We start from the raw sequence: 18834 nt of genomic DNA on the forward strand, positions 1-18834 counted from the left end.
CCGAGGTTTGCTCTGGTTTTGGGCACTGGTGCGGTTGTACTGCTACAAACCCATGTGTGGCTTAGCAAAGCCCTTTATGTTGGTCCCAAGGCTCTTGGAGCTGCCTTAGGCATGATCCAGCCTCAAAGAGTAGGAGGTGCTGGGATGAGAAGACACTGGTGGGGCTGTGAGGTCTGCAGCTGATCACATCTGCTTGAAATACTCACAGGATGTTGGCGTAAGCAAGGGGAGGCTCTTCCCCAAATCCTTAGCTGCCTCGCTCTTTATGACTCTCCAGAGAGTCTGGCAAAGCAGCATCAGGAAACTGTAGAAAATGAGGGCCAGGACACAACATTGTCAAGTGCTCTCTGCAAATCGTTGTCTGCTCCTATGGGTAGAGCAAGTCCTTGAGGGCAAATGTCTGGATCTGTGTGCGCATGTAAACATCTGTGTGTGTATTTGAGTTCGTGGAACTCCAGATGGGTGTGCATGCATGCGCGAATGTGCATCTGGATGGATGTGTGCGTGTACGTACATGTATGTGCGTGGCGCGTGCCTGCGGCTGTTGCAACAGTGGAAATTCCAGTTGAATATAAGGGAAAACGTTACCAAGTGATGCGGCGCTGGAAGAGAGACCCAAAGAGATTGATGGTCAACAGGATCAGGCTTTGAGCAGCTTCATCTCACTTGGAAGGCTTTGCCCAGGCAATTGGACAGATAACTTCTGATGGTCCTTTCCAACCTGGGTTGTGCTGTGGGAATGGGAGTTAACCTATGTCCACGCCTTTGCATGGCACTGACTAGTCTCTTGATGTCTGTGACATGTTCTCCTTCCTAAAAATGCTACAGCCGAGCTAAGAAGGAAAATCTTAATCACTTTTTCCAGTAAACACACTGCCTTAGATTGAATTTCTCTTCCCAGTGGGAGATTTCCTGCAGGAACACTTGCTGCACCCCAAACCACCAAGGGTTTTTCTTTGACTTATTCATCAGCTTCACGTTGGGTCTGTCCTTTCTGGCAGTGGGTGTATTAAGCAGACAAATTCAGTGTTAATATTGATCCATGTGTGTCTCCACTAGCTGTCACTCCTGCAGCACCAAACTAAGACCATCTGCCAACACGCTCTGTCTGATCGTGAGGCGATCTCTGATGCCACATGCTCTGGCAGCTGCGGATACAGAATCAACGCTTTCTCCGTTTCCCTTTCATTACCCAGGATAGTGGATGCAGAAAAGAGGCAGCTGGGAGGCTGGGAATATACCCAAACCGCTTTGTCTCCCCTCCTGTGTTGCTGGAGCTGATGACCAGGTTGCCTAGTAGGGAATCCTAGTGTCCCTCACAGGAACTTTTATTTTTGTTGATATTTTTAAATCTTTAGGATGTTTTTCCTTTCCAGATCTGGGGTCACTTGTCAACCGAAGTACACCTAGCAGTAGCTTTAATCAGTAGCAGCCCAGGTCAAGCAATGGATCTATTTCTTTATTTATGGATCTGTTTCTCTTTTTATTTGACCTGGAACTCACAAGAACTGTCTTTCCAGAAGCTAACTTTGTGGCGCTCTCCTTTAATAGTTTGTGGCTTGCTGCTAGTGCCTTTGCAGCAGGTTGTTCACACCTAGGTCTCCGTGCCAGACTGCTTAGTGCTGCTGATGCTGAGTGTCTCATCTCGATTCCTTCACAGATCAACGTCCTTCAGGCCAAGAAGAAGTTCGAAATACTGGATGCGGTAAGGGCTCTGTGTGTTTGCTGTGGCTGCTCTCAGAGACTCAATGAAAGGCAGCCCTCTCCATTTCAGGTTGCATGGGTCGACATACCGACTCCTCGGTCTGCCCTGGAGATACTGTCTGGGACTGCTCAGGGGGCTGCAGGTATGCTCACAGGAGGGGAGAACGAAGGACCAGCAAGATGCTCCACAGGCCAGAGCTTGAGGGGACTTGGAGGGGTGCAGGACGCTGCTTTTACTGCTTTGTGCTCACAAACAGGGCTTCCCTGACAGTGTGGAAGGATTTGAGAGGAAGAAAGGAGAAGGAGGAGAAGCATCTAATGGATTAAGTGGCTTTGGGAAGGGAAAGGGTTAGACCCTGAAAAGGCTTGTTTGTGGGTAGTAAGGGATAAGGACTTTTCACCCTCACTTGGTCTCAGAACCTGTTCTGACCTTGCTCTTGTTTCCCTCCCCAGATGCTGTCCTTCATGCATGCCCAGTACACCTTTTTCCAGCAGGGCTACAGCCTTCTCCATGAACTGGATCCCTACATGAAGAAACTCGCCGCAGAGGTGAGGGGACCGGGGATGGGATTGACTCAATCTGCCTGTTTGTACCCCTTTGCTGCAAAAGTACATCCTCTTTCCTATTCAGCTACCATGCTTGGGAATCAGGGAGTGGTTGGAGCATCATGCTTGTTGGATGAGCCATGCCGTACTGCAGGGTGACAGCCAAGAGCTATGGCTACTTTCAGTGCACACCCAAACACAGCCCTTTTTTCTTCCCCCCCTCTTACGAGGTCTTATGATGTTAGGTAGGGCTGGTGTAATCCCAGCGTGGGCAAGCAGAGATGGCCAGTGGCTCATAAACCTCATTCCTGACTTTTATACCTTGTGTTCTCCTCTTTGTCTTCAGCTGGACCAGCTGGTGATTGATTCTGCAGTGGAGAAGAGGGAGATGGAGCACAAGCATGCACTGATACAGCAGAGGGTGAGTCCTGGGGCTGCAGCTTGGTGCAGGCAGCGCTTCTGTCTGTCAGTGTGGTTGTCTTGATCACACAGTGACAACTGCCATCTGATGAGGGGCCTTGCTGGATTCATCTTGTGCAGCCTGGAGCAGTAGCAGTTGATGAGAAGAGAGTAATAACCTTGTAGATGCTGGGGTTTTAGCTAGTAGGTAGACCTGATCGAACGTGGGGCATTCAGCTGCTGACATGTCCGAGTACACGAGGGAGGACCCTGTGAGTCAGGGCACCTGGGTGGTTTTCCCAGCTCTGCATCTGACCAAGTCTTCCTTCTATGTTTTTTTCCCCCCCTCTTTGCTCCTGAGGATGTGGGAAGATTTAAAGATTCGCGTTCTCTGCATGGCTCTGAGATAGAGGTGTGGATGTAGTTGTTTGTACTTGCCTGTGAAAACAACCTGACTGCATAGCAGAGCTGTTTTGGGGAGAGGTTAAAACGTTTCTTCTTTATCTTTTATTTTCTTGTCTTCTTTCCCCCAGTCTCACATCGTTCCTCTGGCTGAGCAAGCTAGCTTTTGTCTAGCAAGCCCTGTGCTCTCCAGCTACTCAGTATTAGCAGCTCCCTTCTGACACTTCTCCCTGCCTCGCTTGGTGCTGAGGCAGCCGTATGGCCGCGTGCCCGAGTGCCCAGCCAGATGGCCAGAGTCCCTGTTAAATCATCCAGCAGACAAATGAGGGGATGCTCTCCTTTGCTCCCCATAGATAGTACTTGCTGCAGGGCCTTTTCATTCCCAGGGAGCTCGTAGGGGAGAGAGAGAGAGAGCAGGACCCTGTACTGCTGTAGAGCTGCAGGGAGCTTCTTTCATGCAAGTCTGCTCCAAACTGCAGTTCAGGTGATTCCTGCTTTGCTCCTGTGAAATGACATGGCTATGTGAGGAGTGTAACTTCAGAGGGGTTCACGGGGACCCAAGCAATAGGATTGCCAGGGCTAAGTGAGCTGTTGTTATCAGCTGAGATATGGTGAACCTCTGTGTGTGTCCTCTCACCTGCTCTGATTTGGAGCAACCACTGTGAACTGGCCAGATCACTAGAGCTATTATCAGTCAAGCCTGACCCTTCAGTAAGGAGGCATCTTTGGTTAACGTGGGCTCTGACTTTTCCAAACCATCCATCTGGGAATGTTGCCAAATCCAAGGCTTGAAGAAACATCAACTAATTGTGTTTTTTTTTTTTTCTTTTCCTTCTCTTCATGCATCGCTGACCTGCCCCTGCAGACCCTCCTGCAGGTGAGTAGCCACATGACTTTTTCTTCTGGCATCTTAATTTCTCAGAATCAGCTCTGGATACTTTGAAAACAGATGAAACCATGTCATAGCGTTAGTGCTGTAACCTGAACACTGGAGATGGAATTTTAAAGTCAAGTTTCAAAGGAGTTTAGTTTCATCCTCATCAACATTAGTTTCAGTCCTGTGAGCCCAGGCTCATAACAGAGGGTGCCGGTGGACTTTCAACACACAGACACACGTGTGCTCTCGTGTACAGTAAGAAAAGATTCCAGAGAGCTCTGAGAAATGTCTGTTCTTGAGCCAAACCCTGAGAAGGATCACTGAGGAGTCTGTATTTGGCAGGCATTTGTGTGGATCAATACCTCTCAACAGGAGGATTCTAAGTGGCTGTTTTTTTCTTTCTAATGTTGTCTCTCAAAAATGTCATAACCCATGAAATGGAAGCATAACCAGATTTGAAAGCTAATGGCAGACATTCCCTGTGACTCGGCCTGTCCATATGCTTCCTTTGGTTAAATGTTCTGAGGGAGGGGTAAATCCATTCGTGAGCTCTCACTTCCCCTGGGACTCTGCTGGAGTGATGACTTCATTCAAGGGAACATGGAAAATCTCTCTAGGGCAGTGCATTTCGGTTAAATCTCTGTGGCTTTGACTGGACTAGTGGGGAATGAAGCAGGGATCAGGTTCGAAGAGGAAAGAGGAGCAATTACTCTTCATCAGGATGCGTGTGCACAAGATGTGAAAGAGCTGAACATCGCTACTACAATTTACAATTTAAAGCTTCCTGCCTGGAAATTTTATGAGACTGTTTTTCAGCTACTTGGGGTCAGCGTTGCTCCTCCCTTTGCAGTGGAGCACGGCACTGCATCTGGTGAGCATCTCACCATCTCCAAAGGGAGCACAGCGTGTGTTTGGATAGCTGTCTTCATTTCCAGTAGGAAATGAGAAGAGAAAGGGTAACGTTTAAACCAGTCCTCCCTTGTATATCCTGACCTTCCTGAATCCTTCCACTGCACCATAACTGATGAAAGTAAAACACGGGGCTGTGTAAAAGCTTGTTTGGAGCTTCACACCCATTCCAGGAGCTGGAGTAGTGGGGGAAGCAGTTGTTTCTATTGCCTTTTTGCAGGGGAAGGGAGGATGGAGTGCCAAGGCAGAGCTCTCTGCCTCATTTAGTCCAGCTGGTAGATAACAAACTAGGGCCATATGGCTCTCCAGCACCCTGATTTCTGTGGCTGTAGGGGAGCAGAGCTGGAATTACTGGCCAAAAGTTGGCTCTGCTCTGCTCTGGGAAGCTGGGGAAAGCAGATCCTGCTGAAGGCAGGCAAGCCTGACCCCGTTAAGGTCAGGGTGAGCATCGTCCTGTCAACTTTGCTCTGTGTTGCTTGGCTTCCCCTGCTCCCTTCTGTGCCTCTGGGCAGCTGTATGATAATTAGTCCTTGCTCTAAGCTGATTGACTGTGAATAGGAGGCAGGAGGAGGAGAGGGTAGGCAGGTGGTCCCCAGAGGCCAGCAGCCCTCCTTCCCTGAGTGCCCCTTGCTGTGACAGAAGCCACCGGCAGAGCTTGGAGCTTCCCCCAGAAAAAAAAAGAGTAGGAGGGGTAAAGAAGAAGGGGTTGAAAAAGAAATCCCTCCTTCCCTGCCAGCCCACGGTGCGTAGAGATGCTACTCTAGAGAGAGAGCGGGAGAGGACACAGAGCTGGTCCTCGCTCTCTAAACACGAGCAGCAAAACCTCCCTTGCAGCCGGCATCATGAAGATTTTTGGCAGGCTTGAATACCTCCTGGTAAGGAGACTCCTGCAGGGTTGGTTTGACTTGGGGAGAAAGTTGAGAGGGTGCTTTTTCCTGGGGGAGCAGGGGTTGTGTGTGTAGGACCTTAACTTAAAAGAAGCGCGGCTTTATTACTGCAGGAGAGCAAGTGTGTTTGGTTCATTTCTGGGATGGAAAAGCTCTGGGGCAGGGCACAGATCTCTGTGCATCATCTGCTGGCAGGGGAGAGCGTTTGGCATTAGGAAATTCAAGAAACAAAAGGTCTGTAAATGGGATTTGGCCAGAATGCATGAAATGTGTCTGCGCAGGAGGGGGATGTAGGTGGGGAGCCCTCCTCCACGTTCCATCTGCCTCCGAGGGTGTTGGATTGTGCACTGAGGTAAAAATAACCAGAGAGAGAAAAGCCTGAAATACATTCAGGCACCAGTGTTTGTTTGGAGGCGATTGTGTGTTCATCTTTAGGGAATGTGAATATTCCTCTGAATTATGTTCTCTTTAGAATCAAATAGCCAAACGAGGACATGCAATCGTTAACTCACCTCCAGCAGTTCTTTTCAACACATGGATGCAAACATAATATTAGAGTGTGCGTAATAATGTTGATAAATACTTCATTGATTGCTTAAGAGGGTACTTTGGGAGAAAAGCCTTTGTCTTCTGTGAGGGATAACGTGTGTAGTGTGTGTTGTCACTTATCCTAAATGGTATTGATTGAAAATAAAATAACGTGGGGGTTTGGTAGCAAAATGTGTTTCTCTGCGTATCTGAAAGCACCTGAACTGAAATGATTCCAGGTCACGATTGTTTGGTTTTGATAGTGTTTTCTATCAATACAAATCAAAACGGGGTACAGAAAACAACCAGTATCATTATTTACACATTGATTTGATATGCTGAGGGAACGATGCTGTGGCTTTTCAGGGAGCGCCGTTGCCATTGGGATTGTATTTTTAAGATTAAGGAAATCTTGGTATCTTGGAGAAAGGTTCTGTTTGTTCCCAGCCAGGTGTGGTGCCCTTTGGGACAAGAATGAGCCTGTAAACAAGCCCTTCCTACTTCAGAGGGTTTGCTCCTGGGCTGGGCTCCTTCCTTAGAAGACTTTTTGCCCCTAGGGATTCCAGAATGATGAGGGGCGTCTTCGTTCTTCATATTAAATCTGTTCGCTGAGGCTGGAGGTTAAATTAATTTAATTGCCCCTTTCTCTACAGGACGGGGAGTTTTAACTGAGTGGGCCACAAGGCAACCTTCAAATGGGGGATTTTCTTCTTTTTTTTTTTTAGTTCTATCGTAGGTCTGTTTGTGTCTGGGTTTGAAAGTGTCCTCATTAAGGTCCTTTTTCACATCCCTGTGGATGTATCTCTTGGAATGTGTTACTTCATTGTTTCAGCAGCATTCAGCGTGCTCCCATGGAAACCATTTATAAAAAAATATCAGTTCCCAGGCGGTCTTGTGTGGAAATTCGGAGTGACAGGGCTGAGATGGGGAGGGGACAGTGAGATGAGATTGGTGTGATTTACTGAAAGATGCAGATGGTGACAGAGATCTGGTTTCTTATTTTGGAAGACGTCCCTTTTATTTTACCAATGTGTGATCCAACATGTAATTGCTGTTGTTGATTGTGGCCAAAACCATTCAGATCCCCTTCCTCGGAAGCCTTTTCCCTGTCAAGCATTTTTTCGTGTTACAGAGAGAATGGGGTGCTAAATGCAGATGAGAAAAATCAGTTCAAACTCATTTGGAGCAGACTTACTTTTTATTTTTTTTTGTGTACATTGCATTGATTGGAAGGATGTGGCAAAAGGTAGTTTATCAAAATCTCATGTATGATAGGAAATAGGGTGAGAAAAGCATAGGCGTGCGTGCTCTTCGGCTGCTTTTTCAAGGGTAAGATTTGAATCAAGAAAGTTACTCCACGTGTTATAGAACAGGTGACACATTCCTTCTCCCCCAGCACCTCCCAGGCATCGCAGCTTGACTTACAAGGCTGGAAGGTTTTTATTTCCCAGTTCCATATGAAGTCAGACAAGTCCACTGATGCGCCGTGTTCCTTGTAAGAGGCAGGGGGAGCCTTCCTGGTGGTGCAGATGTGCTTGTCAGCAGCAGTGTCCATCAGCTGGCATCCTTTTGACTTATTTCCCAGAGCTAACAGGATCCCAGTCATGAATAGAACACGTGCAGAAGCTCATTAAGGGAATGTGTTGTCACACATCTGTCTGTATCCAGCTGTGGCCACCCACTACCATGATGTTTCAACATCATTGGCAATATGATCTTGGTTTCTAAGCTGGCTTTGACCTGGAATTGAGTTTCAACAGGTGTTCTCTAACTCTTTTTCCAAAAATTTTGCCTCTTTTCCATGGCTGGGATAAGCCAGTTCCCTGTAAAACATGGCTTAGCCCAGCCATGGAAAAGAGGCAAAATTTCTGGAAAAAGAGTTCACGTGCTTCCAAGCAGAGCAGGATGGAATGGAACAAAGTGCTCCTGAGACCCGGTGTGCTGCATTTCCTGGGGATAAGAAGCACACGCACTGGTCCTTATCCCTCGGATCTCTCCCTTGGTTTGTACCTACTGTACAAATCCAGCTTACAGACGCATTCTGCCCTCAGCTGCCCTGCTGATAGTTGCTCAGGAATTACACCGGCAGAAAATACGAGCAGAAATTGGCCTGGGGCTGTTTCCTAAGCAAGGAGAGAGCTAGGAGAAGAAATACCCTCTAAATGATGCAAACAAAAGCTACTCTTCCCATCACCTGGATTGCTTTCTGTTGCTCTAGCTCTACATGCCCTTTGTGGGGTTAGGTCTGATTTTTCTCTTTTGAAAACTGGGCTTGGTGCAGGTTGGAGTTGTTTCAAAGGCAAGGAACAATTCCCTGTGCCTTCGGTTGTTCTGCTTGAGCCATTGGATTTCTGGAGATGTGTAATACAATGCAGAATCAAGGAGGTTAAATTCACACCTGGCTTACCTCCACTGATTTTTACTGGATTTACTTTAGTGACGCATACAGCCCATCTGTTCCTCCTGCACTCATCGGCAAGATATCCTTCTTACCATCACTCTGCTTGATTATTTAAGGACAGACGAAGAAGTCAGGTGATTATTTAGACCCTCTCCTTTATTTCTACCTCTCTTACAAAGCGAAGCACAGCTAAGTGGTCATTTTTAAGCTGTGCTTTGAAGGGTTTTGCCCTACACTTGGTGTGCGCTTCTCAACAAAGTCCAGATTTTGGGATGTTTGCATTATTTATCATAAACCAGTGCAGCTACTCATTGGATTTATAGAATTGTTACTTTGGAGTGGCTCTACAAAAAAATCACAGAATCATTAAGGTTGGAAAAGACCTCTAAGATCACCCAGTCCAACCGTCAGATTGCTACAAGTTAGAGGAAAATTCCTTCTAGCCTTTGTTTGCAATATATACATGAAAGACATCTGCAGAAGAGGGACCCCCATGGGATTCACCCTCTTGTGATGAGAAAATATGGGGCTGAGCAGACCCTTAATTGAGTGCCTTGCAGCGGTTTCTAACGTCTAATTGGGCATCGTGCTGTCTTCCCAAGGAATGACTCAGTCCTGTCCCATTATATCTCCTCCTTCTGCATCAGTATTATTCTTATTATGACACCTCCCAGGCAAGCTTGCATCTCTGAACATGAAAATAACTCATCTTAATGAGAGTGAAGTGCATGTTGCTTAGCAACACAGCATCGCAAGGGTCTTCGGATGCTGGGCTAGGAAAGGCATTTAAGTTAATGGGGCTGTTCTGACTGCGCTGTTGTGTCTTTGAACCAAGTAGCAGAGGGGGAAATGTTTGTGCTGAAGAGAGCAGGAGATGTGGGTAGAATGCATCGTTTGAGTGGAATCAGTGTTCATAGACAATGTGCCTTAGCTTTCTAGGTTAGAGGGAAACTCTTCTAGGTTTTGTGACCTAGTTTCTCTTGGGAAGGATGCAGACCATTGCCCAGGGAGAAGGATCCTGTGTTCTGCGAGGGTAGCTGCTATTCTCTCTGCTCTGTCTTGCTCACCAGCTGTCAGAATCCATAAGATCTAACTGATGAATTGGTGCCAAGCCTGACGAATCAGCTCTGACCGATAGCATAGCACAGAATTGAGTGAGTACAGATTGGGGATGGCATGTGACAGTAGCTAATGAAAATGCAATTGATAAGCTTTCCTCCCTTGAAATCACCGTACCCCTTTTCCGTGGATGAAGAGGCTGGGATTTGTTCTGTTCCTGGTCCTCTGCTGAACAGAGAGGTGGCAGCAGCATTGCTAACTCACTTGGCCAGTGGAAAGCACCTCTATTGTTTTATTTCCCATTGCAGGTTGCCCCAGATTTGGGGAATTTTTAGCTCTCATGGTGATAAGCTACGTGCATTTCTCCTTATCAGCTGCCAGAGATGGGAAACACAGCATGTGTAATGCTTCCCTGCAGACACTAGGAACAGAGAGGCTTAGGAAAATAAGAATAATTCATGACTTGCTCCTGGCTGCAGCCTGCTGAGACGCAGGGATGTGCTGTGACACAGAGCTCTGCCTGAACCTTAGGACTTTAACACAGATATTTCTCTCCTGTTGATGTTTTCATTGGTCTCATCTCCATCCTAGAGATCGCAGTGACTTTAGAGTCTCAGTCTCTTTCTGTTTGCAGGATTTCTCCTACGATGACTCAAAGGTGGAGTTTAATGTTGATGCCCCGAATGGAGTGGTCATGGAAGGCTACCTCTTCAAGAGAGCTAGCAATGCTTTCAAAACGTGGAATCGGTGAGTAGTAACTCCTATTTAATATTTGGGATAAGACAGAACACAGCTAATACTGCCTGTACAGGAACACGCTTCACTTTTAGCGATCTTAGCAACTGTTACCATCACTGGAAGGATTCTGAGTGAAGTAGTTAAAAGCTAAATAGCTAAAATAGTTCAGATGGGCTTGGTTTGATAGTTTCTGCATACAGAGACTTTTCTTTCAGGAGCATTTTGCATAGATGTTGAGGGATGTGGTCCTTACTCTACTCAACACTGGTGAGGCCCCATCTGGAATCCTGTGTCCAGTTCTGGGCTCTCCTGCAGAAGAAAGATGTGGATTTACTGGCAGAGTCCAGTGAAAGGCCACGAAGATAATTAAGTGGCTGAATTATCTCTCATTTGAGGAAGGGCTGAGAGCTGGGACTGTTCAACCTGGAGAAGAGAAGGCTCAAGGGGGATCTTATGGATTTGTGCTTGAACAGGAGGGTTGGACTAGGTGATCTGAAGAGGTCCCTTTCAATTGAAGTGATATTGGAGCAAGTCCTCCTGAGATGAACAGCATCTCAAGACGAGATTAATGTAGCCTTATCAGCCCACTAACCGGGCAGTGTGGCGCCAAGTCAGCTCAGAGCAAAGGGGAGTAAGCAGCTGCTTCACTCCAGTGATGTTCTAAGGCCTCATAAATTATCTACTAGCGCATTATGACTCAAGTGCTGAGCTTGCAAAGCTTTGATTCTGGTGTGTTGGAGACATGTACATTAGTCAGTAAATGAGCTAGATGAGTGTAGTTTATGTAAGTGATCGTTATTTTCCTGTTCAAAACCACATATGCTTCTTCCTATGAAGTTGTGTATCCCCCCTAAGCTGCATCATGGCATGAGCCAGCTTGTGTTTTGCTGCCTCTTTCATGAATGCCAGGAAATTAAAAAAAAAAAGTGCCTTCCCCGAGGGAAGAGTGACCAGGTTCCGTGGAGGGAAGACAGGGCACAGTATAGCTCGAGTCTTGCCCTAGGAAAGCTGTAAATACATGATGATTAAGAGAATCATAGAATCATTAGGTTGGAAAAGACCTTTGAGATTATCAACTCTGACTGTACTTGTCCACTTCTAAATCATATCCCTAAGCTAACCTAACATGCTCAGGGCATGTCCTGCTGTCAAACCTATCCATTCTGGGACAGGGAGATATGTGAGAGTGGAAACATCAAACTGTGCTGCTGGGACCTGAGAAATGGCTTTCTGTGCACTGACCCTGCTCTTAATAATTTATAAATATTCCATCTGATAGGTCACTGGGAACGCCAGGCTCGTATGCATCCTGCACTAGGCAGGAGGCTCTGCGGCTGCCAGAGCCCTTGGGGAACTGGAAGCAAAGGTTTCATGTTCTAGCCTTGCTCGATATTTATGTGTTTAGTTTCCCCTGGGACAGTCAAAGGGTTTCATACATGGTTGTGCAGAAGGATTTGTCCTCTTCCAGTGAGTTTCTAATGCATGAGATCAATGTCTTTTTGACCTACATTTCCTCCTCTCGCATAATGGGGAAACAATATGATATTAGGAGATCTTTTACTTGGCTTTGGGATCAATTCAAGGCATATACCATTCAAAGCATTTTTTTTAAATGGAGAGCTGTCCTGCATTGCTGCAGAACAAACTACATCCCTGTAGCTCTGCTCTTCGCTTGTTCTGATGTCTCTGCCTCTCTGCCCGCAGGAGGTGGTTCTCCATACAGAACAGTCAGCTGGTGTACCAGAAAAAGCTAAAGGTCAGTGAAAATACCCTAAATGATGGTGGTGGATTAATCAATCAACTTGTCTGTTGTCCTGCTTTGCTGCAGACCTGTGCACTGTGGTTGGGGAGTGGGGTGGAAGAAGTGGGGATGGGAATTGGGTCAGAGGGGCATTATTGTGCTCCAGAGTCGGACTGTACTGAAAAATAAGTGGCAGCAAATGCTATTTGGGGTGCTCTAAATATTCCTGTTAAGCAGAGGGAACTGGTGAAGTCCCCAGTAAGCCTGCTTCTTCATGTGCATGTTGTCCCATGCTTTGAGTCTGTATAACCCCTTCCTGTTGCCCTGGAGCTATGCAGTGGTGGGCTGGCTCAGCTCGCTCTGAACTGGGCACCTGCTAACCAGCAGGGCTTGAGAAGGAGTTTTCCAAGAGGTCTGATTATGGCACAGCTTCAGGGAGCCAAAAAAGCAACCTTTCTCACCCTTTCAGGATGTCCTCACGGTAGTGGTGGAAGACCTGCGGCTCTGTACTGTCAAGCCGTGTGAAGACATAGAGAGGAGGTTTTGCTTTGAGGTCGTCTCACCTACCAAGTAAGTTTGGTGGCTTCCCTAGGCCATCCTCGTGGTAGCTGGACTGTGCGTGGAACTGTGAGATTAAATTTGAGCAGATGCTGCCCTGGGCTATTAAATGTTGGCTGTGAGATACCATTGCCTGTACTTCAGAGTCCCCATAAAGTTCTTCAGACATCAGCGTAAGCCAGATTTAGACCACAAGTACTAACGTACATACAGACTGTTCTTCTAAACAGCTAGAAGACTTGCCTGGAGTTTTTGAAGAGGAAAGACCTGACGGTACAAGCTTGTAGGATTAATTTTTGCCCCTTTGCCTCTCAGATGAGGGCGCTGCCCCTGTCGGAATGACAGTGCTGAGGGTGAAGTGAAACAGTACTGACCAAAACGTGCACCCTGGTCCTTTTTCTCTTTCCGACTCCTTTCCTCCCTTTGCAGGAGCTGCATGCTGCAGGCTGACTCGGAGAAGCTGCGTCAGGCCTGGATTCAGGCTGTCCAAGCGAGCATCGCTTCTGCGTACCGGGAGAGTCCCGACAGCTACTATATTGAGGTGAGTGAGGGGCTGTGAACGATCAATAATAGTCTTAGAACCCTCATAGTGGGCTTCTGGGCTGAGTCGGGTCCAGAGTGCTTGAGTAGACCATCTGGAAATATCCCCCTGCCCTCAAGGAAGAGAGCAGATGTGAGTGCCAACTCGAAGGCAACAATTATTCACCAACCAAAGCCACGCTGATAAACATGGACTTGGGAAAAGGCAAGGCTTTAATTCAGTGTTGTCCTAACGAGTTCACTTTCTTGCCATCACTCTCTTGGTTGATGTTCCCCTAGGAATTGTGTTCCACTGGGAAGAGCTTTCACCCTAGCTGGGACAAGTGCAAACGAGGCACTGTGATAGCAAATAGTTTGTCAGGCTGGGCTCTGCGTGCTGCCCGCGATCTCGGAGCGGGGATGGGGTGCGGTGCCGTCTTCTGGCAGTCATCAAGATTAATGAGGCTTTACTCATTCCCTTCTCGGACTAACCCAAGTTTATTCTTCTTCAGATAATGCTTCCTATCAGCGCCTCTGCTATGCAAAGCTCCGATTTGTTCCACAGGGCTTTGCAGAATCCTAGAACCCTTTTTTTTTTTTCCCCCCCTGCAGAGGCTTGACCGGACTGCATCCCCATCAACTAGCAGCATTGATTCTGCTACTGACTCCCGGGACCGCAGCGTGAAGGGAGAGACCATCTTGCAGAGGGTGCAGAGCACCCCTGGGAACGACCAGTGCTGTGACTGCGGCCAGCCCGATCCCCGCTGGGCCAGTATCAACCTGGGCATCCTGCTGTGCATCGAGTGCTCTGGTATCCACAGGTACTGCGTGCGTGTGCTGCGTGCTGCCAGCCAGGGTGGGGATTGCAAACTCTTTGAAAAAATGATGGAGCCTGAATTACAGCTGATTATAATGTTTATACAGATAAATTGGGAAGTCATTGCTTGCTGCTGTACCTGTGTGTGCAGGTGCATGTGCATAAACCTCTGCTATAGCTACATCTACAGCTACCTAAAAGGAGGTTGTGGAGAGGAGGGAGCTGGCCTCTTCTCCCAAGGGACAGGGGACAGGACGAGAGGGAATGGCCTCAAGCTCCACCAGGGGAGGTTCAGGCTGGACATTAGGAAAAAATTTTTCACAGAAAGGGTCATTGGTCCCTGGCAGAGGCTGCCCAGGGAGGGGGTTGAGTCCCCTTCCCTGGAGGGGTTTAAGGGACAAGTGGACAAGGTGTTGAGGGACATGGTTTAGTGATTGATGGGAATGGTTGGACTCGATGACCCGGTGTCTTTTCCAACCTGGTGATTCTATGATTCTGCATCTGTATAGATAAATACATAAAAACTGGGTTGATCTTGTTCATCTTATGATGCATGAGCAGGTCTGTTTTGAGGTATGTCACCATTTCAGTTTTCTTCGTTTTTGTTAAATAGGAGTCTGGGTGTTCACTGCTCTAAAGTTCGATCTCTCACACTGGATTCCTGGGAGCCAGAGTTACTGAAAGTGAGTGTTGGCTTTTAATGGCAAGAGATAGAGAAATGATGGGCATGGAGGGAGTCTTGGTGGCAAGCTAGAGGCTAGCTTCCTCTCCAAGGATTTTATTAATTCACTGTTGTATTGCAGCTGATGTGTGAGCTGGGAAACAGCACCATGAATCAGATTTATGAAGCACAGTGTGAAGAGTTGGGACTTAAGAAGCCAACAGCAGGGAGCTCCAGGTGAGTCTGGGAGCACACGCTGGTCTTCTTGGTCCTGTGGAAAGCTATCCATCCATACATCCAAACCCAGCACCCTGAACTCTCTGGAAAGTCAGATTGAGTGTGACTGGCTGTTTGCTGAGGTTCCAAACCACTCAGGTGATCCCTCCCTAGCTAGTCTGGGTCAGTGGGGCGTTACCAGCCAGCTACCTGGAGAAACACGCTTGGGAACCAGGGCTTGCTGGATTTACCTGGTCTGGGACCTTTCAACTACATGTAGCTGAAGCACAGGGTGTTGCCTGGGGCTGAACATCATTCCACTCTCACCTCCACACTGCGCTCGTTACTTTTGCTTTGAAATGGGAGATATTTTTAGGTTGGAGAAACTCTCCCTTTTAATACAGAGCTCAGTGATTTTTAGGTCTCAAAGCCAGGCTGATAAAATGACCCAAAGCAGCTCCATCTCCTTGTGGCTGTTTGCTTTAAGCCGTTCATGTGGCCCAGCACACAGCTTCTATGCCGTTCTTCTCTTAGGCAGGACAAGGAAGCCTGGATCAAGGTGAAGTACGTGGAGAAGAAATTCCTGAAGAAGCTGCCGAACGGGGAGACTTTAACGGAGAACGAGCGGAAACCTCGACGCTGGTGTGTGAAGAAGTGCCAGAGACACAACAGCACCACGAAAGCCCCCACGGCTCGTCGGAAGTACCGCCACGAAGCAGGCAATGCCTCCCCAGCCATGTTATCGTCAGGTGAGAACCCTCCTTTGCCCCAGTCGCCGTGCAGAGCTGTGTCTGCCTGCCCACCGCTCTCTGTAGGTGCGGACGTGCTGCCCTAATAACATGTGTGACCCCCTCTTTCTCTAGGACCCGCAGCCTGCCAGAGGTATAAGCAAAAATGCTGTTGTACAGAACAGGACTTTAGAGCAATTTCCTAACGTTTTCCATCTGTTTAAGGTGGTCCCTGCGGCTAGAGGAGATCATAGAGTGATCCACCAACTTCTGAGCTTGCTTTGTGCCTTTTCTTTTGTATTCCAGCTTCCTGCTTTTTAATAAGTTTCAAATCCTTCTCTTTTTCCCTGCCTGGTCTGTAAGAGAGCCTGTGCTTATGGAGGGCTCTGGCTGCTCAAAACACTCTGGGATGAATTTTTCTGTAGTTTGTCACCTCCTCTTTGTTATCTTTTGGTGTACGTAGTGCTGAACGCACGTGCAAGCTCAGCCTGTGTAGGTACAGCTGTAGAACTGTCTTGTTTCTTCATTTGCACATTATTAACTAGGTATTTCATCCTCTCTCCGTGTCAAACAGCAGCTACACTGGAGAGGAAGTTCCGTCGAGATTCCCTCTTCTGCCCTGATGAGCTGGACTCTCTCTTCTCCTACTTTGACACTGGTGCTGGCTCCGGCCCACGCAGTAAGTACAAAGAAAGTGTCTCTGCTTCTGGAACCTTGACCTCCCAGCTCTTCTAGGGCATGTGCATCGCGCCAAACCCAAGGTTAGCCTCACTGGAGAGAGGCTAAATACTTCAAAGGAGCGATGGGGAGTTAGATGAAAACGCTCTAGCACGTTGCTCTTTAGTTACTCTTATTTTAATCTCCTCCCTAGTCAGTCCCTGGTGTTTGCATTCTGGTGGATGGGATTTTTTTCCCCAACATCTTTTACTCCCAGGCTATACATTCCATTGGCCTTTTTTTTTCTGGTTTTAGTTTTGGCTTTTAATTTTGGGTTTTTTTCCTCCTTTTTTTAGCAAGTCTTACTGCGGACAGTTTTTTTTTTTTTTTTTTTCCCTGTTTGTGACAATGAACTCCCCTCATCTTCCGTCCACCTTCCTCTAGGTGCCAGCCACATCTCTATGCAGCATCCGCCAACAGGTGGCCTGTGGAGTGGCGGTGGCATTGGTCCCGGTGGGAGCGGTACGCCGTTCCTCCTGGACGGAGGTAAGGTGACGCTCTGGCAGCTAGCAGCAAAAGAGACATCCAAATTTTGCTTGTCCAAACCAAGCTGCAGAGAGGCAGTTGTGTATTTTCTTCTGGCCAAGTGGTTGGAACCCATACGACACCAGACCCTCGTGGGAAAGGCAGGCTGGCTGGCTTTCAAAAGGCAAAAAGCTTCCTAGGGTTTCCAGCAGTCAGGTTTTTACATCTTAAAGGAATGAGTGTCCTTCAGATGAGGTAAAGGATCCAATCTTGTACTTGTGGGGGTCTCGTGGCAGAGAGAAGTGCTTAGAATCATAGAATCACCAGGTTGGAAGAGACCCACTGGATCATCGAGTCCAACCATTCCTATCAAACACTAACCCATGTCCCTCAGCGCCTCGTCCACCCGTCCCTTAAACCCCTCCAGGGAAGGTGACTCAACCCCCTCCCTGGTGCCTCTGCCAGGGACCAATGACCCTTTCCATGAAAACTTTTTTCCTGATGTCCAGCCTGACCCTCCCCTGGTGGAGCTTGAGGCCATTCCCCCTCATCCTGTCCCCTTGCTTGAAATGCTCCACGTCTCGCAGTCTGCTCGTGTGGTCCATTACCATCCTCAGCTGAGGACCAGTAACTTTTTAAACCTTACTGGGCATTGTATGAACTTAAGAGAAATATTTAAGGTCCTGAGTCAGCACAGCAGAAAATCACAGGCTTTAGGGCTTGTCTGAATCAAGGATTTAAAAGCTATTCCAGTTTGAAGGAATTCAGTGTCATTAATGAACAACATTTGGGAGATGCAGGACTTGAGCAGCCTTGTCTTGCTTCTGTAGAAGAAAATAGGAATTCTATTGCTGATTAAGGAGAAACAGAACTGGAAATTTGATTTATTAACATTCATGTGATAGGAGCCAGATCCTCCTTTCTTGTTTTGATGGAAATCTAGAGTAGTGCCATATGGCCTCATTGGAGTCGTTCTTGTGCTGACATAACAGAGTGTAGGCTCTCTGAGCAGTGTGTTTGCTTTCTGCAAAAAACAATGATATTCTGACAGCAAATCCAGGAGAAGAGATACGAAATTGTGGAATGGTTTGGGTTGGAAGGGACCCTTAAAGGTCTCCAGTCCAACCCCATGGCAAGGGACATCTTCAACCAGATCAGGTTGCTCAGAGCCCCATCCAACCCAACTTTGAATGTTTCCAGGGATGGGGGCATCCACTGCCTCTCTGGGCAACCTCTGCCAGTGTCTCACCATCCTCACTGTAAAACTTTTCTTTTTCATACCCAGGGTAAATCTTGCCTCTTCTAGTTTGAAAACGTTACCCTTTGTCCTGTCACAACGGGCCCTGCTAAAAAAGGTTCTTATAGGCCCCTTTTCAGTACTGGAAGCTGCTCTAAAGTCTCCCTAGAACCTTCTTTTCTCTAAGCTGAACAACCTCAACTCTTTCAGCCTGTCCTCACAGGAGAGGCGTTCCATCCCTCTGATCATTTTTGTGGCCTCCTCTGGACCTGCTCGAACAGGTCTCTGTCCTTCCTGTGCCGAGGGCTCCAGAGCTGGGTGCAGGACTGCAGGTGGGGTCTCAGCAGAGTGGAGCAAGGGGGAGAATCCTCTCCATCACCCTGCTGCTCACACTTCTTTGGATGCGGGCCAGGATACGGTTGGCTTTCTGGGCTGAGAGTGCACGTTAATGGCTCATGCCCAGCTTTTCATCCACCAACACTCAAGTCCTTCTCCGCAGCGCTGCTCTCAGTCTCTTTGTCCCCCAGCCTGTATTGATACTGCGGGTTGCCCCAACCCATGTGCCGGACCTTGTTGAACGTCACCAGGTTCACCTGGGTTCACTTCTCCAGCTTGTCCACGTGCCTCTGGATGGCACCCGGTCCTTCTGGCACGTCAGCTGCACCGCTTGGCTTGGTCTGCGTACTTGCTGAGGGTGATAAGTGCCTCTTCAAACGTTTCCTGTT

General features: G+C 47.8%; 1 protein-coding gene across 1 annotated transcript in view; it reads left to right on the plus strand.

Moving 5' to 3' along the window:
• The window catches only part of ACAP3 (ArfGAP with coiled-coil, ankyrin repeat and PH domains 3), a 78461-nt gene that overhangs the window by 55124 nt on the left and 4503 nt on the right, over positions 1-18834 (plus strand). Inside the window, 14 exon segments of the mRNA XM_069874764.1 lie at positions 1661-1705; positions 2158-2253; positions 2597-2671; positions 3917-3928; positions 10347-10459; positions 12155-12206; positions 12661-12761; positions 13179-13290; positions 13881-14089; positions 14699-14768; positions 14889-14983; positions 15497-15711; positions 16265-16369; positions 16792-16893. Of these exon segments, the coding sequence (XP_069730865.1) occupies positions 1661-1705; positions 2158-2253; positions 2597-2671; positions 3917-3928; positions 10347-10459; positions 12155-12206; positions 12661-12761; positions 13179-13290; positions 13881-14089; positions 14699-14768; positions 14889-14983; positions 15497-15711; positions 16265-16369; positions 16792-16893 (1402 nt within the window).

This window comes from Phaenicophaeus curvirostris, chromosome 22 (assembly GCF_032191515.1).
Source record: "Phaenicophaeus curvirostris isolate KB17595 chromosome 22, BPBGC_Pcur_1.0, whole genome shotgun sequence".
Taxonomy (NCBI): Eukaryota; Metazoa; Chordata; class Aves; order Cuculiformes; family Cuculidae; genus Phaenicophaeus; species Phaenicophaeus curvirostris.